This window comes from Mustela putorius, unplaced genomic scaffold (genome assembly GCF_011764305.1).
Source record: "Mustela putorius furo isolate JIRA1106 unplaced genomic scaffold, ASM1176430v1.1 tig00000174_pilon_pilon_pilon, whole genome shotgun sequence".
NCBI classification, from domain to species: domain Eukaryota; kingdom Metazoa; phylum Chordata; class Mammalia; order Carnivora; family Mustelidae; genus Mustela; species Mustela putorius.
The window spans coordinates 14,993,128-15,016,178 of NW_025421304.1; the positions used below are offsets into that span (position 1 = coordinate 14,993,128).

Below are 23,051 nucleotides of genomic sequence, written 5' to 3' on the forward strand. Positions count from 1 at the left end.
GTTCCTCAAAGCCATGGAACCCTCGCCTTGCTCAAAGCCTTCGCATCAGCTGGCTCCGCATCCTCTGGGGTTCAGCTCAAATGTCCCTTCCTCAGAGATGCTTTCCCTGATCACCCGCTGTCAGAGTACTCTTCCTCCCAAATTCATCACTGTTTATTTCCGTCGTAGCAATCATCATTACCTAAAATTTCTTATCTGTTCACTAGCTCATTTCTACTTCGTCTCCACTAATAAGGTATAAGCATCTCGGGGCGGGTATCAGTCCTGTTCACAGCGGTAGGAAACAGTGTCTGGGGGCAAGGCAGGCACCAAGATTAATATTTACTTCACGATTAAATGAATACCTGGCATTGAGACTAACACGGTAAACAGGAACTCCGTGTTTATGTGGTTAATAGCCTATGGGGGTAACCAGACGATAAACAAATAATTGTAAATAATTAAGCAAACAATAGGCCATTCGGGAGGCTTAAGGGTCCACCAACCAACTCTTAAACCAGGGCTAATGAAAGAACTGGGTTTATGTGCCCTTCTACTTGAGGTACTTGGATAGGCACGGCAATGATCATCAACTCTCATCACCCAGGGTTTCAGGGTAGGATGTAAAATTTCAAACCGGTGCTGGGCGTGGGGATAATGGGCCGGCTGTGATTCAGGCCTGGGTATGTGGTGTCTCGTGTCGGGCTGCTTTTCACGCGAGCAGAACTCTAAGGCCTTCTCTCGGACATAGGGCAGACCCCAGGACCCCGACCCGTGCTGCACGTAGAGGGTGGGCCACCTCCGCGCCCCTTGACTCCCCCGGAGTACTCACCGCCACTCTCTCCCCGCGGCTAGCTACCGTTGCTATAGCGCCGACGGCGTGTTGGGCGCCTGGCGGAGAGGAGCACGGGAAAAACATGGCAGTCTCCGTTGCCTTCTGGGAAATGTAGTTTTGCTCCTGCTCTCACCCGCCCGCTCGCTGCGTAGATTTCGGCCCTGGGAAATTCTCTTGCCCCAAACCCCGAGGCGCTCTCGAGCTTCGCCGCCTTGCATCTTGGGAATGGTAGTTCTCCTGGATCTGACGGAGAACGGCGCTGGACGGGAGCAGGATGCCGAGAGAACTACAAGCAGGAGGCGGGGTCCAGGGAGGGGGATCTACGCGGCTAGCAGTGGCGAAGACGGCTGTAGCGGCAGCATGAAGCGGACCCCGACCGCCGAGGAACGAGAGCGCGAAGCTAAGGTATGTCGGCCTCTCCGCGGTCTGGGATCCTTCGTGTACTTGTAGCTAGGGACCGGGAGCTGGAAGGGTTTGGTTGCATGGCCAGCGAACGCACAGTCTTAAGCCAGGGGATGACAGGGCCTTGTCAGTAAGGGAACCAGAGACATTGGGGGATACACATTCATGCTGGTCAGGATGCGGGCCTAGTCGTGTTGGATCTGCTCACCGGTGAGAGTCACGACACCCATTTCCTTTCCCTGCTTTTCTTGGTCTTTGTAGTAGCTACCCTGATGCCTCAGTTTACCGGACTGTGATCATCACAGATGTTCTTTCTCTTAGTAAGGGTTTCCTAGGACTGAGATTAGTTCAGATGAAGTATCTGTGCGGTCAGATGTGTTTATTGGGAACAGTTGTCTCAGTGGCTGCCTGTTGTGATCTGTGTCTTCAGCACAGAGGAGATGAATCTAACTACAATCCCGTTTTCCACCTTTGGAGTTTCGCTTCTGATAGTTGCTGTTGCATAGGTGGCAATAATAAGATCTACGGTGACTTCCTTTTTTTTTTTTTTTTTAAAGCATTTATTACATCTCAGGATCTACATTAAGTTGGTAAAATTTATAGTATTTCATGTTGTTACCATAGCAGATAGATATTATGCAGATGGGGTAATAACAGTCCTGTTTTACAGCTGAAGACTTAAGGTTCAGAAGAATTGAGTGTTTTCCTCTCACTTCCCAAATCAAGTTCTGTTGGTTTGTTTACACATGTCTGTGACATGTCCATTTTTTCTGTCTCCACCACCTTGGACCAAGTTTCCATTATCTCTTTAATGGATGTTGCAATAGTCTCTGTATTGGTCCACTCTTATTCTTCACCCTAACAACTCCCTTGTCCTCTTTCTTCCACACAACCAGTCCCTTGCACACTATGGAGAGTGGTCTTTTCAAAGTGCAAATCTAATGATGTCCGCCCCCCCTCCCCCGCCAACCACCTGTTTAAAAATCTTCCATGATGTTCTGTTGCTCTTCCGAGAAAGAGAAGACTTCACATGGCCTGCAATGTCTTGCATGGTTTGGACCCTGCGTGTTCCTACAGCCTCATGAGACATGACACTTTCCCTGCTCTCTACCCGTCAGCCACTTTGTCCTTCTTAAAAGGCCCTCTTTCCTGCCTTATCTGGTTACATAGCCTTTACCCGTGCTGCTGTATTGTCTACTCTATATTAGGCAAATATTAGAAGTAAGGACCAATGGGAACTAAAACAGACACAGTTCTTGCGCTTGTAGAATTTAGAATCGTGCAAGTGAGTTTGTCTTCGGGCAGTACTTCTGTGGATTTAAAATATAAAATCTGGGGGTGTCTGTGGGTGGGCACAGTTGGTTAAGCATCTGCCTTTAGCTCGGGTCATGGTGTTGGGGTCCTGGGATCGATCCCTGCATCAGGCTCTGTTCAGTTGTGAGTCTGCTTCTCCCTCTTTTTCTGTGATCTTGCTTGCTCTCACTCTCTCTCAAATAAATACATGAAATCTTAAAAAAATACATATACAAAATCTGTCCTATAATGACCCGAGTTATAACGAGGTTTCACCAGGGACCTGAAGTTTTCATGCTAGAGTCTGCCTGTGGTATGGACAGTATATTAAAGACGGATTCAGAGAGGAGAGGATCCTTCTGAATTAGTCTACAACAGTGCTGAGAAAGAGATGAATGTCAGCCAATGGCATTGTGTATGTTTTAGCTTTATGTTTATGTTACTCATTCTGTTGATTTATTGAGCATCTATTATTTGCTAGACACTGGAATTATGACTTAAACTAAGATAGAATCCCTGTGCAAAGGAGCTTTTACTCTACTGCAACCTTACCCTTTGCCTGTGAGATAGAATGTCATCACATTTATGGAGTGGAAACCAAGGCTTGAGGAAATCATGACTTGCCCAAGGCCACTTAGTTGCTGTGTGGAACTAGGACTCAGAACTAGGTCTTCTGACTTAAAGCTTTTTTCCACTTTCAACATGTGAAACACATTGAATTGGTAGAGCAAGTTATCTTCCTCTTTACTTTAAAGAATTCCTTTGATACTTATTTAAATTTGCATATGAACATGTTACTGGTTAGAACAAAGTATAGGCAATTAAGTTTTAAAGGTTAAACAGAAAATGGTCAGTTATTCATGAACTTTCTTATTTTCTAATTGACTTTATTGAGGAATAATTTATGTACAATAATTTGCACACATTTATAGTGTACAGTTTGACAAGTTGTGACAGGTGTATACACTTGTGACACCACCATCATAGTTGACATAGAGAACCTCTCAATCCCTTCTAGAAATTTCATCTTGATTTGCGGTCAGTGTCTCCCCCACCTTGGCTCCGAAGCAGCCATCAATAATGTTTTCTGTTACTGTAGACGAGTCTGTATTTTCTAGGATTTCATATAATGGAAACAAACTGTGTGTACTGTTGAGTCTGTCTACTTCCACTCAGCATTTTTGAGATTTTTGAGATTCATTCATGTTGTTCTGTGTATCAGTAGTTCTTTCCTTTTTATTGATGAATGATGATTTACTGTATGGTTTTACCACATATTGTTAATTCATTCACCTGTTGCTGAAGTACATTTGGATTGTTTCTGGTTTGGGGCTGATTATGTAAAAAAGCTGCTATGACCATTCACGTATAAGTCTTTGTCTTTGTTTCTCTCGGATAAGCACTCAGGAATCCAATTGCTCAGTTCTATGTCAGAAACTGCCAAAGTGATTCTGCCACTTGCATTAGTTTCCTAGGGCTGCCTGAGCAAGTTCCCATGAACTTGGTGTCTTAAAACAACAGACATTTATTCTCTCTTAGTTCTAAAGGTAAGTCTGGACGCAAGGGTTTCACAGGTCATGGTCTCTCTGCAGGCTCTAGGGGGAGAATCCTTCCTTGCTTCTTTTAGCTTCTGGTGACTTCTTGGTTTGGGCAGCAAACCAGTTGGCTTCTGTGTTCCCACGGCCACCTTCTCAGTGTTTTGTGTGTATGTGTCAAATTTCCCTCTCCTTTCTCTAGTAAAGACACTGGTCGTTATATTTAGGGCTTACCCTAAATCCAGGATGATCTTAATCTCAGGATGCTCAGTGTAATTACATCTACAAAGACCCTTTTTCCAAATAAGATCACATTTACAACAACCATGGGTTAAGATTGGACATATCATCTCGGGGGATGTTATTCATACCCAGTACACCATTTTATATCTTCCACAGCTGTGTATGAGAATTCTAGTTGTTCCATGTCCCCACTGATATTTAGTATTGTCAGTCTTTAAAATTTTAGCCATTCTAGTGGCTATGTAGTGGTATCTCCTCGTGGCTTTAATTTGCATCTCAGTGACGACTAATGAAGCTGAGTATTTTTTTTAAAAAGCTTTGGACGTATAACTTATGCACTATAAAACACACCTCTTTTAAGGGTACAATTCAGTGATTTCTGAAATATTCACAGAGTTGTGCAATAATCACCATAATTTCATTTTGGAACATTTCCATCATCTCCCAAAGACGATGTATATTCCTTTGTAGGCTATTCTCCATTCCACCTCTTGTCCCTAGGCAGCCACAGATCATTCTCTGTTCTCCAAAGTTGCCTTTTCTGGAGATTTTATGTAAATGGAGTCAGACAATATGTTGATCTTTTGTGTTTATTATTAAATAGTATCATATTCCAATGTATGAATATACCATCTTTTATTTAATCCATTCACCAATTGATGGATATATGGGTTTTTTATACTTTTTGGCTATTATTAAAAATGCTGCTGTGAACATTCATATTCTCCTTTTCGTATGGACACGTATTTTCCTTTCTCTTGGGTAGAGGCCGAGGAGTGGAATTGCTGGTCATGTGGTAAATCTGTATTTAACCTTTTTTTTTTTTTTTTTTAAAGATTTTATTTATTTGACAGACAGAGATCACAAGTAGGCAGAGAGGCAGGCAGAGAGAGAGGGGGATGCAGGCTCCCCGCTGAGCAGAGCCCGATGTGGGGCTCCATGCTGGGCTCAATCCTAGGACCCTGAGGTCATGACCTGAGCCGAAGGCAGAGGCCTAACCCACTAGGCCACCCAGGTGCCCCTGTATTTAACATTTTAAGAGACTGCTGTACTGTTTCTTTGGTCTGAAGGTTTGAGTCCTTCCCAGATTTTTCTGTTGAAACCCTAATCCCCAAGGTCATGGTATTGGGAGGTAGGGCCTTTTGGAAGTGATTAGGTGATTAGGAATGGGATTAGGGCCTTTATGAAAAAGGCCTGAGAGAGCTTCTCATCTCTTCTGCATCTCTTATGCGAGGACACAGAAGTTTGGAGTCTTTAGCGTGGAAGAGAATCCTCCCTAGAACCCGACCATGCTGGTACCAATTTCTTGGACTTCCAGCCTTCAGAACTATGAGTAACACATTTCTGCTGTTTATAAGCCACATAGTCTGTGGTATTTTGTTAAGAATGGACTAAGACATTGTTTTCCAGTGTGGGTGCGCCATTTTGTTTCCACCAGCAATGCTTGAGGGTTCCAATTTCTTTCTGTCTTTTTTTTTTTTTTTTAAGATTTTATTTATTTATTTGACACAGAGACAGAGATCACAAGTAGACAGAAAGGCAGGCCAGGGAGCGGTGGGGTGGTGGGAAGCAGGCTCCTTGCTGAGCAGAGAGCCTGATGTGGGGCTGGATCCCAGGATCCTGAGATCATGACCTGAACCGAAGGCAGAGGCTTAACCCACTGAGCCACCCAGGCGCCCCAGGGTTTCAATTTCTTCACATACGTGTCATCTCCTGTTACTATCTTTTAGATTTTAGCCATCTTCGACGGTGTGAAGTATATCTCATAGTGGCTTTAAAATTTTTTTTTTAAAGATTTTATTTATTTGGGATAAAGTGAGTATGTGAGAGAGAGCATGAGCGGGGAGAGAGCGGGAGGGCTGAGGGAGAGGGAGAAGTAGGCTGCCTGCTGAGCAGAGAGCCAGACACTGAGCTCCATCTTAGGACCCTGGGATCATGACCAGAGCAGAAGGCAGGTGCTTAACCAACCCAGGGGGCGCTCCTTGTGGCTTTGATTTTTATTTCCCTAACGTGTAATGATGGTGAGTTTGTCTTGTGTTTATTGACCATGTATCTATTTGTTTTTGTGAGGTGTCTGTACAAATCTTCTGCCCATCTTTTGAGCTGGTTTTCTTCTTAATAGTAAGTGTTATGAGTTGTTTGTATTTTCTAAGTGTCAGTTCTTTGTCGATGGTATGTACTGTGAACATAGTTTTCCAGTCTTTTAGTTTGCTAAATGGTTTTTTGAAGAGCAAAAGTACTTAATTTTGATAAAGGTCTAATTTATTGATATTGCTTTTTATGATTAATGCTTTTTGTGTTCTATCTGTGAAATCGTTACCTATCCCAAGGTCACAAAGATTTCTTGTTTGCTTTTTAAATTAAACTCGATCATCCCCATAATGGGTAAATATTACTTTTGGTTTTTCTTTTCTCTTTGAAATAACTTAGATTGTGGTTTTTTTTCTTGTGATTGCTTAGGCTGTAGATTTTTATACAGCATCCAAGTCCGGTGGGTGAATGCAAAGGCTGAACTAAATATTATCTAGCTTTTCCAGATCACGTTTATTTAATCTGTGTTAAAGCCTAGGAATGCACCAAAGCATATTCATGCATTTTTAAAATGAGTTTTTCTTGTAAGACATACAGTAGCATGGTCCCGATCAGTATTTGGTGGCCCCAGTGGGAACCATGGCCTTTAAAATTTCCTTGCCGTTGGGATGGACGGTTGGCAGCCCATGCTTCAGTTTCTCCAGCCAGAAAATGGCGTCAAGCGAGGCTTCTAGTGTGCATTCCTGTGAGGATCCAGTGTGATGAGGTTTGGCCCCTACCAGGGACACAGTATTTACAGCTTGGAATTTGTGCTGTTGTCCGAAGGGCCCTCTACTGATACAGGGTTGCCCCCATGTTTTTGCTTTTCACAGATGACCTCGTTTGTTGTTTGAAAATAATTTAAAATTCATAAAAGAGCAGCAAGAGTAGCACAGAGAGCCCTCACAGGCCTACCGTGCAGGTGCACAACTTGTTAACACATTGCCACATTTGTTTTTTTGCTTTCTCTCTTCCTATATATCCACACATGAACCATTATTATTATTACTATTGTTTTTAGAGATTTTATTTATTTGAGAGCGAGTGAGCATGAACCAGGAAGTGGCAGAGGGAGAGGGAGAAACAAGCTCCCCACAGAGCAAAGAGCCCCCGATGTGGGGGCTCGATCCCAGGACCCTGGGGTCATGACCTGAGCTGAAGGCAGAGGCTAAACTCACTGAGCCACCCAGGCGCCCCTTTTATTTTTTCAATGAACCATTACAGAGGAAGTTGGAGACACCTTAATGTTCTTTTACTCCTGAATACTTCAGTATTTATTTCCTAAGAACAAGGACACTTTGTTGTATAGAAACACAGTCAGTTGTCATGTTCAAAAAAAATAACATTGATAAAATACTCTTATTCCAAAGTCCATATGTAAATTTTGCTAATTGCCCTAAGGATATCTTTTATAGCTTTTTTCTCCCCCCCTTAGCCCAGGTTCAATTCTAGGACCACACATCACCTGTAATTGTCATGTGTTTGGTATCTTTTAACCTCCTTTAATCTGGTCTACTTAATTTGGTTCCTTATGCTTTCTTTCATGACATTGACATTTGGGATGAATAAGGCATTGTTGACATTTGGGATGAGTATAGGTTGTTTGTTCTGTATGCTCTCCCAGTATTCTTATTTGTCTTGATACTTCCTGATGAGAAGAATCACATTATGCATTTCTGGCATGTATATTTTTGCAGAAACACGGGGCTAGATTAGAGATCACACATTTACAACTCACATATTCGTCCTGCCTGTAGATGTGTTTTCCTTGGCCCAAACTATGTTTGAGAGTTTTCTGAATTATTTTCTGATACAGAGTGGAGATAAAAATCTGTCTAGCTTTCTGGTAAAACGAGACTCTGGCAACACTGGGCTTGTCCTGCACTCACTGGAGCCGAAGAGTGGCTGCCCCTTGAGAGGGGGAAATGGACTTTCCATTTGCCACTCTCCAGCTTTGCCCCTTAGCAGGTCAGAGTATGGGGCTTGTGAGCTAGTACCTTGCATTCAAGTCCTGCTCCGTCAGTGTTTGGGGCAAGCGGCTTCATTGCCCCGAACCTTATGTTCTTCACCTATAAAATTGTGATATTTAGGCTCATTTGAGGATTAAGTGAAATATATGGAAAGCATCTAGAACATTCATGGCCCATATTAAAAATAAAAGTAGTTGTTACCACCATCATGTCATCGGCACCAAAGTTACCACCTATCTGATCCCTGTAGATATTTTAGGCTATGTTCAGGATATTCCTTTGGTACATGGACATCAGCTGTCCAACTGGACAGATTTTCTCAACTCGGGGTTCTACTGACTTCTGTGCATCCCAAATGGTATAAACTATGTACTGCTCTTGGGAGAACTGAGAAAATAGTCATTCAAACCATTTTGAATGACTATTCATTCAGTGGTTCAGTGGTTTGAATGCCTATTTTCTGTGTTCTGTGGTTCAGATCAGAAATCTGGTTAAGTGCCAGGTAGCATACAGGGGACTAGGGGCAGGCGGAAAAATATGGCAGATTTAGTTCCTTGGAACTGACTGCCTTTCCATGAAAGGAAACAGTAGAGTGGTAAGTTTTATCATGGAGCAAGGAGCGTGTACGGTCCTATGGACGTCATTGGAATTCCTTCCAAGATTGTTTAACCTCATCTTGGGGTCATGGAATTCCCAAGATATGGGGCAGGGCATGGTCATCTGAGCAAAGCTACCCGGCTCTTCTGGCCTCCGGACAAGCTGGCAACAGGGCGCACAGCCAGTTCTCCAGAGATGCCATACCGGCTGAGCTGGTGACGATACTCCTCCTCAGGCCGCCCGGGAAACCTGCGGGCCAGCAGTTCCACTGTGCTGACATTCAGGTCCAGCTGCTCCACATGGTGCTGGCTGAAGTAGCCAATCTTCAGATTCCTGTGAGCATGTCTGATGCCCCGAACAGGTGCCAGGTCCCCCATGAGCAGCTTCAGCATGGTAGACTTCCCAGGATGTATCCTTATGAGAGACCTGAGACTCCTTTAGAAGTTGTTCAGAAATATTAGACCTGTTCTTTTTACTAATTCCAGTTTGGTTAACACAGTGTTATATTAGTTTCAGGTGTGCAGTGTAGTAATTCAGTAATTCTTGTTTTTTTTTTTAAAGATTTTATTTATTTATAGGCAGAGAAGCAGGCAGAGAGAGGAGGAGGAAGCAGGCTCCCTCTGAGCCGAGAGCTTGATTTCAGGACTCTGGGATCATGACCTGAGCCGAAGGCAGAGGCTTTAACCCACTGAGCTACCCAGGTGCCCTGTAATTCAGTAATTCTGTATATTATGATAAATGTGCTCTTAATCCCCTTTACCTGTTTTACCCCCGCACCCCCAACTTCCCCTCTGGTAACCATCTGTTTGTTCTCGGTACTTCAGAGTCTGTTTTATGGTTTGTCTGGTTTTTTTCCCCTTTTTTCTTTTGTTTTGTTAAATTCCACACATGAGTGAAATCATACAGTATTTTTTTTTTCCGACTGACTTATGTTCTGCTTAGCATTACACTCTCTAGCTCATCCATGTTGTTGCAAATGGCAAGATTTTGCTCTTTTTACTGGCTGAATAACATTCCATTGTATAGCTACACCACATCTTTTTTTTTTTTTTTTTTTTTTTTTTTTTGGAGTAACCTCCATGCCCAGTGTGGGGCTTGAACTTGTGACCTGGAGATTAAGAATTTCATGCTATTCTGACTGAGCCAGCCAAGTGCTCCTCTACCACATCTTCTTTATCCATTTATCTGTGGGCACTTGGGCTGTTTCCATAATTTGGCTATTGATGGTGCTGTAAATACCGTGTAAACATGTACATACATGGTGCATATATCGTGAATTAGTGTTTTTGTATTTTTTGGGTAACTGTCCAGTAGTGTGATTATTGGCTCATAGGATAGTTCTAATTTTAATTTTTTGAGGAATCTCCATATTGCTTTCCATAGTGGCTGTACCAGCTTGTATTCCCACCAGCAGTGCAAGAGGGTTTTTTTTTTCCCACATTCTTGTCAACACTTGTTTCTTGTGTTGTTGATTTTAGCCATTCTGGCAGGTGTGAGGTAATATCTCATTGTAGTTTTGCTTTGCGTTTCCCTGATGATCAGTGATGTCGAACATCTTTTCATGTGTCTGTTGGCCATCTGGATGTCTTCTTTGGAGAAACGTCTGTCATATCTTCCACCCATTTTTTAATTGGATTATTTGTTTTTTGGGTGTCGAGTTTTAAAAGTTTTTTTATGTATATTGGGTACTAACCCTTTAGTGGTTATGTTATTTGTAGACATCTTCTTCCATTCAGTAGGTTGTCTTTTAGTTTTTAGGTTTTTTTTTCTCCAAAGGTTTTATTTACTTATTAAATTTGCCAGAGAGAGCGAGAGAGTGTGAAAGGACAACCAGGGAGAGCAGCAGGCAGAGGGAAAAGCAGGCTCTCTGCTGAGCAAGGAGCCCAATGCAGGACTCGATCCCAGGACCCTGGGGTCATGACCTGAGCAGAGTCATATGCTTAACACACTGAGCCACCCTGATGTCCTGGCTATCGTTTAGTTCCTTCGATTGTTTCCATTGCTGTGCAGAAGCTTTTTTTCTTGATGTAGTCCCAATAGTTTATGTTTGCTTTTGTTTCCCTTGCCTCAGGAGACACATCTAAAAGGAAGTTGTTATGACCCTGTCAAAGAGATTACTGCCTATGCTCTCTTCTAGGATTATTATGGTTTCAGGTCTCACATTTAGGTCTTTAATCCCTTTTGAATTTAATTTTGTGTTTGGTGTAAGAAAGTGGTCCAGTTCATTCTTTTGCATGTTGCCGTCCAGTTTTCCCAACACCATTTGTTGAAGAGACTGTCTTTTTTCCCATTGCATTATCTTGCCTCCTTCGTCAAAGATTAATTCACCATATAATCGTGGGTTTATTTCTGGGCTTTCTATTCTGTTCCATTGATCTATATGTCTGTTTTTGTGCCAGTGCCATAGTGTTTTTGGTAAGTACAGCTTTGCAGTATGACTTGAAATCTGGAATTGTGATAAGCCCAGCTTTTTCTTTTTCAAGAGTGCTTTGAGGGGCACCTGAGGGGCCCCCGAGTGGCAGAGTTGGTTGAGTGTCCAGTTCTTGGTTTTGGCTCTGGTTGGGGTCTCTGGCTCTTGAGATCAAGCCCCATATTGGGCTCCATGCTCAGTGCACAGTCTCCTTGGGATTCTCCCTCCCTCTGCCCTTCCCTTTCCCCCAAATAAATGAATAAATCTTAGAAGAAAATTGCTTTGGCTATTTGGAGGTTGTTTTTTTTTTTTTTTTCTGTTTGTTTCCATAAAAATTTTAGGATTCTTTGTTCTAGTTCTGTGAAAAATGCTGTTGTTATTTCGGTAGGGTGTTAGAACCATTCTTTAGTCAGGGAGCGAAAAGATGTAGATGTTGAAATCCAAGCTAGTTTCAAGGGTTCTTATGTTGTCTTGGGTAAGATCATCTTTTTAAAAAAATACTGAAAATGGAACAGTTTAGATTTGTTACTGAGACTATTATATGCATTTAATAGGAACATAATAATTTTAAGTAATGTACATTTGTATCAGTGAAGGAATATATCCAGAATAAACTTGTTGTTTCAAATAAATATCATTAAAAAAGTCTGTTTTTGGTGGCAGTTGTCTTAATATCATTTAATAAGATATACCTTAAGTTATATGGTCTAATGAGATGTAAATATAATAACTGAATAAAAGAAAGTTTGTTGTTTATGTATGTACTTATTAGGTCTTTTTACTTAGATTTATTTATTTATTTATTTATTTATTTTCCAGTTCAGCGTTGGTTTATTTTGCCAGTCTATGAGTTGCTAACTTAAGAAACCAAATGTAGAACATTTTTGATAGAGGCCAATGACCGGGGGACTTAAAAAATTAAAACTTCTCCTGGCAGATTCTACTCTGTGATTTTTTTTTTTCTACAAAAGTCTTTATTTTTTTGCTTGCTCTCTCTTCCAGTGTGTGGGTCAACTTTCAATCACCGTTTTGTAGTTTTGATTGCCTTCTTTGGATAGAAGGGTTCGCTTATTTGTGCATGGCTTCCGAACCACTTTGTATACCTTCCTTGGAAAGTCAACTAGCTAAACCATTGAGTCACTGTGAATTCATATTACTTTGTATTATTTCCAGGTCTGTTTCTTAACCATATCAGCGTTGGTTTTGAAGACTAAATTTGCCATTTGAGAAAAGTCTTAGACACTTTAAACAACCATTAGCTTCTTTGAAGACAGCACTGGTGTGTGATTCATCCTTCTGTCTCTTCTGTATACCCTACCACAGGGTCTTACACACAGGAGACATTCGTAGGTATCTGTTAAAGAAAGATTGAATGGTTGAGAGCCTCCAGTGTCTGATCCGGGTTATGTGCGACCCTTAACAATGATCATTTTGGCTCGCTGGCTGCCAATTGGATTTCACTGGGGCTAAGTTTGGCAGTGTGGTTTTTGGTGTTTACACTGATGCCTCAGGAAACTAGAGACCCTGTCTGGTTAGTTTTGTTATTTCCCCATTCTATCCCTGGCACTTAACATAGTAAGTATTCCATACATATTCATCGAATGAATGAATGAATTCCCCAAAGCATCACCTGTTGTTGGTCATTAGGCTTTTCATCAGTGAGACCTGAAACAGAACCTGAAAGAAATAATGGAAAAGGGTTAAATACTTTATGAATTTTAAATTACTTGACATAAGTGTAGGTACAGGTATTAATTTTGAGAAACAGGATTATTTTCAGCACATGCTTAGCAACTGCCCCCAATGGTTTTCTAGTGCTCACTTTCAAATTTAAGATGCTAGTTTACCCTCGAGGGTTAGTATGTTTTTAAGTTGTTAGTATATTAGGGTAGATTTCTTGATAAAGTTATATTTAAAGTGTGACTTTCTAACCTCTAGGAGACAAGAACTTTATAGTTGAGATGGTACTTTTGGAACTTTAAAGAAAGTTACAGTTCAGAGGTGGATTTAAAGTTCTGCTAACCACATTCACTTGACCTTCTGTTATGCACTGGTCTTGTATTATTTTACAAATCTGTCTCACCAGTGGATTTTTCCAGTGCAAGCCTGGAGGAATCTTGGGGGCTGTTGAGTTGGGTCAGGAAATGTTCAGGAGATGAAGACTTGCATTGGCAGGAGCTTGTTTCCAAACCTTTGTCCTTGGCATCGTGTTTGTCTGCAAAGCCAGTGCTTGTTTGAAAGCTGACCCTTGACTAGGTGCTATAGGCTTGCATTTCTATTTATGCTACGAGCATCTGTCCTGTTGTCACGCACATCATTTATTTGCTCTGTAGTTTTGGAAAGGGCACGCTTGCAAAGTAACCATGCTTGCCTTGCTATTAAAGAAGGGCCATATGGCTAAGTGACAGTCGAGACCTTTACGGGTGGTAGGAACCAAGTAGAAAACTCAGTCTGAAGGACCACATTCTGTTACATCTGGTCTGAGGTGGTGTGTTGTCAGGGCATGGGTGTTTTCATAATCGTTGGCGTTCAGAAAATTCTGCGCTCTGATTTCTGCACGAGTCCTGAGTGCCCTTTGGCACCTTCATTTAGTGACTGGAGCATTCAAGGCTGAGCCTCAAGGGCCATCATTTCTCTAATAATCATATAAAATGGGCTGATGTGGCCACCTTAACTCACGCTGCTGAATTGGACGTGATTAAAGTCTCAAAGCTGTATAAATATGGATTTTCTGTTTCTATGCACAGCAGTCCATTATCTCAGTGTTTTCCAGTTGGCCATTTTTTTTGGAAGACAGAAAATGGAACATTTTGTGGATGAAACGCCCCCCCCCCACCAGACCCCTCACCATCAGCACGAACATTCTGGTCCGGTTTTGTTTTGTTTTTTCTTGAGAATAGTACTGGACAAACGAATGCAAACATTCCCTAGCCTGTTGTCCTGTCAATTTTGTTATTTAGGTAAATAGTGTGCAATTAATTTTTTTTTTAATTAAAAATTTAAAAAAAATTCTTTTGGTGGTTTGTTTTTGCAGACTCAGCAGCCAAGGTGCTGCCAAGCCCTTTTTGCTCTAGTCACATTATTGACTGCTAGCACTATTAATGAGACAATAATTGGGAAATCGGAGTCATTGTTCTCCTAAAACCTCATCCTGGCCGTGGAAGCAGCCAGGCAGGGGCGGTTGCATATGCAGACGGTGAGGGAGGAAAGCATGAGTGGCCAGTGTGCCCAGCTTTTAAATTCATCAGACCCCTGCTGCTTAAATTGCCCCAGCTGTTAATGCTGGAACCATTACAGTAATGGACTCAGCAAATGAAGGAGAACGAAGACACGCACACTTTATTACCAGAGGGGCAATTTTCTCTTCATCTGTAATAGCAGCAGTGCCTCGTATTGATCAGACCATCAAGATACTAATCCTCTGTAAAATTACTTGTTATAACTGAAAATGTGTTAATCCAAATCAGTCTGTGTCCTGACTGTCTACTTACTATTGAATACAGACTATTAGATGGTTTATTTTTCATGATTTAAAGCCCTTGCCCTGGAAATGGTTGGCGTTTCCCTCGCAACACTGAGTGCTTAATCTTAGCTATAGCCCAGGGTTGTCTTTTTGTTTTAAACAGAACATCACCCACTTAATTAAGGAGTGAGTGTGTGTCTTGCTGTCTGAGTTATGCTGGTATTTTATGTTCCTCTGGATTTATTAAGCATCTTGTTTTACATTCGGTCTGCGGTTTGTGCTGTAAATAAAAATAGGCCCATCTTGCACATATCAGAAATTTGCAGGTAGCAAATGTCAATAAGTACCAGGGACGGAAGGTTCTTTGATTTATATTTCAGGCCCCACGTTGTGCTTTGTCGATTGAACCCATAGGCAAGATGCATCCTGGTGTCTTCTGTGTAGCAGATGTGTTTTTGCATCGTTGTCCGAGAAAGTTTATGGTTATTTCTGCATCCTTGGTTCAGGAGATTGCTTTTTAGACAATGAGGCAGATCTTCTCCTCCTCCTTGTGTTTTGTGAAATGACTGCAGCTAGGAACTGTTAGAAGAAGACCTGTTCAAAACGGAGTTCTGCCTTCCCTAACGGTTGGGATTATAGGAATTACTCCCTACAATTCCCATCTTTTGCCAGTATAGCTGCTGCCTACTTTCTGTGTCTATCTGTATACAGACTCAGATCCCCTCTAGGCGATAGTTGTATATATTCTCCCATATTGTCACTGCTCAGAGCATTTATTCGTAAGGCATTCTCCAAATATACTTAATTAGTACTCCTTGTGTGACAGGAATTGCGTTAGAGGCTGGAGATTCAAGGATGAATAAGATACAATTTTTGTCTTTGAGGACCTCTGCTCAGTAGGTCCATAGGCGTATGAATAGCAAATGGTGGAATTCACTTGTGACTGTAGTTCCTGGGAGCGGATACCAGTTATGGGTGTAATAGTAAAATCAGCCTCATCGATTTTATTTTATTTTTTATTTTTTTTGAGGTGTTACCCAAAGCAGAACTTTGCAGCTTCATCACACTTTAAGACTTGCATCTGAATGATTCCTAGCTGTAGGGAAGAAATCTCTTCTTTTCTCCCTGGAGCCTTGTTTACTGCCCCCTGGAGACAGTCAAAGGAAGGATTTCCAAAACTGGTTTGATCAGTGACCACATTTTTGGATATGTGTGTACTTTCCCGTGGAGACTGCTTTAAAAGAGGATAGTGCTCATTCGATTGTTTATGTTCCGACATCTATATTAGAAATCAGTCTTGTTGCTTTAGAGTATAGTTTATCAGTAGCCTGTTGTGGTTAAGAGTATGGATTTTTGGATCCAGTCAGCCTTGTTACCCCTTAGCTTCTGTACTTACTAGCAGAGCGGTCTTGGGCAAGTCACCTCATCTCTTTCAGCTTCAACTTCATCTGTAAAATGGGAATAATAATAATTGTCAGGATTAAATGATTTAACATATGTATTTAAAATAGAGTTGGGCATATATATTTGTTTTATAAGCAATAGCTGTTACTAGTACCAGACATGTGATTGTAGGTAATGAAAATATTTTTAACATGCAGCTAATGAAAGATAGCTTTGAAAATGTATGACCACAATATGTATGGCGTATAAGATAATTGAGCATTTATTATTTAAAATATTTTTTTCCTGAAAAGTGATTGTTTGTTATATTAGAAAGATTTGAAAATACAGAAAAATACCAAGAAGGGGGGGGAAACCTGTAATTTTTCAGAGATAACTACTGTATTTGTATGTTGGTATATTGTTAAAGTACTGTATTATTATTGTGACTATTATGTGTATAAAATATTCTGTGAGCCCAGTTTTATCTGAAATATATTAATGATATGTATTCATATAAGGTATTTTAAACAGAGCTGTACAGTATTTCATCATATGGATTTTTATTATCTAGTATTTAATCTTATGGCTTTTTTTCCCTGCTATTATAAATTATCTTTCAGTGACACAAATCTTTGTGTGAACCTCTAGTATTTTCCACAGGATAAATTGTCAGGTTAACATTTATAAAGAGTTTTGGTTTGCATTGTCAAATTACCACCCAGCGAGGGAATGCCAGTTTCTACTATAATAAGCAGTGCCTAAGAATATGTATTTATTACATCCTTGCCTTTTATTTTTAAATTTTTGTTATTCACAAGTTTTTCATCCTTTAGGGAAACCTTTTCCCACCTATCAGATTAGTCACTTGTATGTCCTAGTTATATTGTGTTTTAAAATTTTCATATCATTCTTGCAATGCATTGAGAATTGAGCTGGTATATGAAATGGAATGGATGTCTAACTTTTCCCTCCCATATGGTTACCCCGTTTACCCCCTGCATTAATTGACTAGTTTGAATGCCAGAGTACTCAATTCTGCTTTGTTATTTATTTATTTATTTAAAGATTTTATATATTCATTTGACAGAGAGAGATCACAAGTAGGCGGAGAGGCAGGGAGAGAGAGAGAGAAAGAAGCAGACTCCCCACTGAGCAGAGAGCCCAAAGAGGGGCTGGATCGCAGGACCCTGAGATCATGACCTGAGCTGAAGGCAGAGGCTTAACCCGCTGAACCATCCAGGCGCCCCTTTTTGTTTGTTTTTATTTTGTTTTATTATTTCTTTTGTTTTGACTCTTGTTCTTGATACACCATTTTAAGTACCAGAGTTTTATGGTACCTTCCAATTTTAGGCATACAAGACCCCCATGACAGTTCTTTGTTTCAGAAGTTCTTGGCCCTTCTTTTGTATGGAAAACAACAGTTTTCCCAGTTAAACTTAAGAAATCATTATTCAAGGTCTCCTGGGTACATCAACTCTTTGGTATTTTAATTGTTACTGAATTAAATTTATAACTTAATTTGGGAACAACCGAAATATGGTAAGAATTTTTTCTCATTCGGCAGCATTATTTGTCTTTTCATTTATTTAAGCTCTCTTTTATGTTCCCAAAATGTTATGCAATTTTGTTCAGTTAAGTACTTTTTATTGCCTTTTGGGTTAATTACTAGATATTTTACATTTTTGATTATTGTTTTTGGCTACTATTGCAAATGGGTTATTTTTAAATTATATTTTTAAAGTGGCGTATGAGAAAGCTTATTTTGTGTGCTGTTATTGTAATAGGCTACAAGTTAGAATGATATTTTTTGGTTCAATTTTCTTGGGTTTTCCAGGTTTATCCTAGGTAGATAATTTAACAATCTGCAAATATAATTTGGTCTTTCCCCCTTAAGTAGTTATACTCTCTTTTTTTTTCTTGTGTTATTGCATTGTCTAAGACTTCTAAACAGAGGCAATAGAAGATAGTCATACCTTTACTAGTTATGTTTTAGGATTCTTATAGTAAGTGTAATGATAGTTGTTGGCAATAATCTTTGATTTTTAGTTTATGTTTTTTTACTAGGGGCTGAGGTTGAATTCTTGTTGAATATGTTTTTGATGTTTATTTAGATGGTAAATGTGTTTACTTTTACTGATAGAATATAGCCTATTAATATAGTTTCTAGTACTGGTTCCTTGGCATAGATTCTACTTGATCACCTTATATTGGCTTTTTAACGTACTATTGAATTCAGCCTTTTAGTATTTCAATTAGGAAAGCAAGATGGCTCTGTAACAGTGATTATCAAGGATGCTGCATGGTAGTACCCTCAGGGAATATAGCAGATTCTTAAGTGAAGCATATTTAATATACATGTTATTGTCACAATTCATAAAATTTAATAAAGCTCTTCTGAGTGATGAGGATAAGCTAATGGTAGAGGGAAGATATTGCCCTGTTACAATGTTGGGAAACTTTTCTTTTTGTGCTTTCTTTGGCAAGTTTTGGTATCATAGATAAGCCTGTGTCATAAAAATGAATTGTACCGTTTTCCTCTTTCTGTGCTCTGGAGCCTTTAGAAAGCATCAGAATTATTTTTCCCTTGGACATTTGAATTAAATTACTTGTAAAAATTTTCATGTGATGTTGGGGAAGGTAATTTTTGGATAACTGTTAAAATATATTTTCTAGTTATTGGTCTTATATACAGTTTTCTTTTTTTGTCCCCTTTTGGGTAAATTTTGGTCATTAGGTTTTCTCAGATATTGAAGTTTCATACGTTCTGGAATGGCACTGAGCATAACATTTTCTGGCTTATAAGGTAGAATTGTGCAGTTTTATAATTTAAAAATTCCATATTCATTTTTTGTATCTCCTTTAAAATTTTAACTTTCTGTATTCATATATTCTCTTCAGAATTTGATTATATTTGTGGTCATTTTGTTGAAAACAGTCTCTTGAATTTGTTATGCTAATTTATTAATTTTTGCCTCAATATTTTTTCCTTCTGCTTTGCTTAAGCTAATTTTTATTTTACTAAATGCTTGAGATAAATACTTAGTTAATTTATTAACTTTTTTTTAAAATATGGGAAGCATTTCAAAATCCTAAAAATAATTTTTTTCTGTGTTCCTGTAGCAATATGTGCATGTTTTTATAGCACTTACCACTCAGTATATCTCCCCCTTCCTTAGTTCTACAGATTATATTTTATCTTTTTACTCTGGTGCATGCAGAGTCTTGAGCACAACCCTAAAAATGCTATGTAGATATAAATATGATTTAAAATAGAAAACTTTTAGGATTCTTATCTTATCCACTACTTTACTGACTCTACTTCCCAATAAAGTATCAAGATTTTTGGAGGAGAAACTATTAAACACATACACACACACACACACACACACACATTCTCTGAAATATTTAGGACAGGACATTGTTGACAGATAATACAGTAAATATTTATTGATTGAATGTTTTAAAAAAAAGCATCTCGTTTACTTGGGGTGCCCTAGACAGCTACATCACCACATGGTAAAATGGATGTTCATTGCTTGAGGATGTGAACCTTTTGGTTCAATTGCATTTTCTCTGCAGAGGAATGCTGGAAATGTATTCTTTTCTCCAAATGAACACTGGAAAGCTAGTGTAATTTATATAAATTGATAGCAAATTATAAAGTTGATAGAAATTCTTTTCTATTTTTGTTAAGTCTTAGAGCAGTTTTTTTTTCCTTCTAAGTTCTTATTTGGATGAAAAATAAATACATGATTAATCTCTTCCCTTTCAGTTACACTTACATTGCAATTTCACTGCTTCTCTTGCACTGAGATTTATTTTTATTTTTAACTGATTTTGTTTATTGCTACAGAGGGTGATAGTGTGTCATTGTCTCTTACTTACGACTGCCCAGGTTTTTGGGGGAAATGAATGCCATCTGGTAAGTCAGTCCTAGATTAACAGGTTGATTTTAAATTGCCAAATGCTATCCCAATGCAGAATGATCGATAGTAGATTTTTGTGTGGTTATGAAACGTTTTCTTTTAGAATAGCATTCATCGAAGGACTTCACATAACCCCTGACATTCCAGTGTTTGGTGTCTGGTAGAGCATGTGGTACCCCTCCCGTGGCCTCCTCCCCCACATTTTGGCAGTTCATTGCAGCTGGAAGAAGTGGGCGTAACTTTTTGAAAACAAAGATTCCCTTTAGGCTGTTTTTTAAAGATTCCTGCGAGACTTCGTATCTCAGATAATTGGTGGTAAATTCTGTTGAATTGTTTCTAAGGCCAAACTACAGGGATTTATAAAACAAGTTTAACCTCAGAGAAGTGAAAACTAATTTGATGATACCCTATTAGATCCACCAATCCCTGAGGAATTGCCAGGTTCCCCCTCTTTCATGAAGCTTTTGAGGATTATTTCTTTCATCTCTTTCCTTGCTGACCTTATTTCCTATGTCACAATGTATGGTGACAACAGTCAGTGTGCATATGGTATACTTACTGGTACATGGCACCCTACCTCTTGACGTTTGCTCATTTTAAATATGGCATCTTATTATTGCTATATCTGTTAGCATTTTCTGTAATTCTCTTTTCCCTAGAAAGATGATAAGCTCCCTCTGGCTGAGAACCGTGTGATAAATTTATCTTCTATATCTTGCAAGGTGCTGAAGATATGGTTGGCTCTCAGCATGTCTTGTGAAATGGAAGTGTGTATAGATTGGAAGGGTTTTTTTTTTTTTTCTCCCACACTTTATAGAGCATTTATTTGTCCCTCCAACACTCTATTTGTTTTCCATCAGCAACCGAAAATATTTTGTATAGAGACATTTTGCATAACCTTGTGATAAATCGATTTCAGGAAACTGTGTTTGTAGACCATATGGAAACTCTTAGATTTTGGTGGCCCTTTGCCTATCATTGTGCTTTTTAAAAGTGTTGTGTCTGAATCACCCATGTGTCCCGATTCATTTTGTCCCTTCATCTACTGCTCTTCCTCCTGTTTTTATTTAAGACTATAAAGTTACTTTAGTGTAACTGCTGCTGTCACCTTTGCCCTTAGCTAATCAAATAGTTTACCTTGAGGGAAGCATTTATCTCCCACTTTCATTATTATTATTTTTGTAGCTGTAAAGATATATATTTTATGTCTGCAGAAGGCTGTAACAGTGAAACGAGGTATTGATCTGCTGTATTTAGCAATTTCTTTCCACCTTGCCATCAATAGCATGTCAGCATCTGTCTGTACTGTGGTTGACCTCACAAATAGCTCTTTATGCTCCCATTGGATTCAAATGATACAGTATGCTGAAAACTAAATCAATGAATGATTATAAAGTTTTTAGTATTATTTCATGACCTGGAGGCAACTGGTACTCCTTGCACTGAGCAGCTCAGTGTACAATGAATGTGGTAAAATGAGTGTGTCTGGCTTTTGTTCAGCCGCGAGAAGGAAAGCAGGGCACTTCCTGGGGTTAGCTCATACTTCTAAGCTGATGATCTCTAAGCACTTCAGTGAGGCATCTCTCCTTATGGAATCAGACGTAGAGAAGAGGAGTTCCTCCATGGAGCTGTTCTCCACCCTCCACCACCATGAGCATGTAGCAATGTTCCTAAAATTATTTGAACAGTAAGCATATAGCTTTTGGATTTCATTTACAAAAGAAAGATGAAATTAGATACTGTGTTGTCATATCACTGAGGGTCAGATTAAAAAGTCTAATGTAGGGATGCCTGGGTGGCTCAGTTGGTTAAGCGCCTGCCTTTGGCTCAGGTCATGATCCCAGGGTCTTGGGATGGAGCAGGGAACCTGCTTCTCCCTCTCTGCCCTGCTTGTGTTCTCTGTCACTATCTCTCTGTTTCTCTCACGCTCAAATAAATAAATAAGTAAAATCTTAAAAAAAAAGTCTAATGTTAGGAGAGAGAACCTTTGTCTCGGTCTAATGGGACTATCTGGAACAGCTACCAGGATATATAGCTGTTGAGGCCACATTCTCAGTCCCAACTCCTACCGTAGAAATTCTTATCTCCACTGAGCGGTAGAACCATTGAAATAGCAAGAATGACTGATTTGACTGAAATAAAATTTGGACTGAATTTAGCAATTTTTAAAAAAATTCTTGCTGAATATATTTGTGGGTGAATCTTTTAGGTAGGGAAATTTTGGTTATATGGAAAGGTGGGGGGGGTGATAGTGAGTGAATGGGAGAAAGTTGATCTCTTGAGGATATGAGTCACATGTATTTCTCTCCAAGGAAACGCCTTTCTGGTGCATTCCCATTGTGCATCAACCCAGGAGAAAGTTTGATAAGGAGTACAGCGGAATTCATGGATCAGGGCATTCCTCAGGCATTTATTGAGTATCTACTATGTCCCGGGTTGGAGAGATTGGATATGGAGGCTAGCTCTTCCTTTTGAGTGTTAATGAAAAATGGTCCTGCTCAGCTTAGTCTAACTCAGAGTGAATGTGTCTACCTCCCTTGTCTTATTCCTACCCACTGCCATTCTCTACCTCTCCCCTCACCCCCAGACCACCCCAGCTCCCAAGATATTTTGAAGAGGGGAAATGAAGGATGGGTTTTATGACCATAGGCTGATAGCCAACCAACCTCTCCTCCTCTTTGTCATCTGCTTGAAAGGATGAAGTGGGGACCCCTTCATGCAAAGTCCTAGAGCAGGAAGGCTCGAGGAGGGGATTCAACCTAGCTCTTGGAATCTGAGGTTGACAAGAAACAGATTTAGGCCCCACACCCTCTTTTTCCTACAGTATAGATCATACCGATATTTTAATAATTTGGCCATTGGACTTAACCATGTGAAGTTTTTCTTGGGATCTGCCTCTCCTAAATTCTTGGTTTACTTCTGTTACTCCTTATGCAACTGTG

General features: G+C 39.8%; 2 protein-coding genes across 10 annotated transcripts in view; one reads left to right on the plus strand and one right to left on the minus strand.

Annotated features, from left to right (window-relative positions):
- Window positions 1-900, minus strand: part of RPGRIP1L (RPGRIP1 like) — a 135,817-nt gene extending 134,917 nt beyond the window's left edge. For all 7 annotated transcript variants that reach the window (XR_001178151.2, XR_001178150.2, XR_001178149.2 and 4 more), the window contains exon 1: window positions 812-900. Coding sequence is in view for 2 of the 7 variants with exons in the window: in XM_004744191.3 (XP_004744248.1) it covers window positions 812-898 (87 nt within the window). In the remaining 5 variants the exon portion in view is untranslated. The remainder of the gene's footprint in view (window positions 1-811) is intronic.
- The window catches only part of FTO (FTO alpha-ketoglutarate dependent dioxygenase), a 373,941-nt gene continuing 351,755 nt past the window's right edge, over window positions 866-23,051 (plus strand). For 2 of the 3 annotated variants that reach the window (XM_004744190.3, XM_045076078.1), the window contains exon 1: window positions 866-1,219. In XM_004744190.3, the coding sequence (XP_004744247.1) occupies window positions 1,040-1,219 (180 nt within the window). In that variant the 5' untranslated portion in view covers window positions 866-1,039. The remainder of the gene's footprint in view (window positions 1,220-23,051) is intronic. The other variant, XM_045076079.1, reaches the window with a different exon arrangement.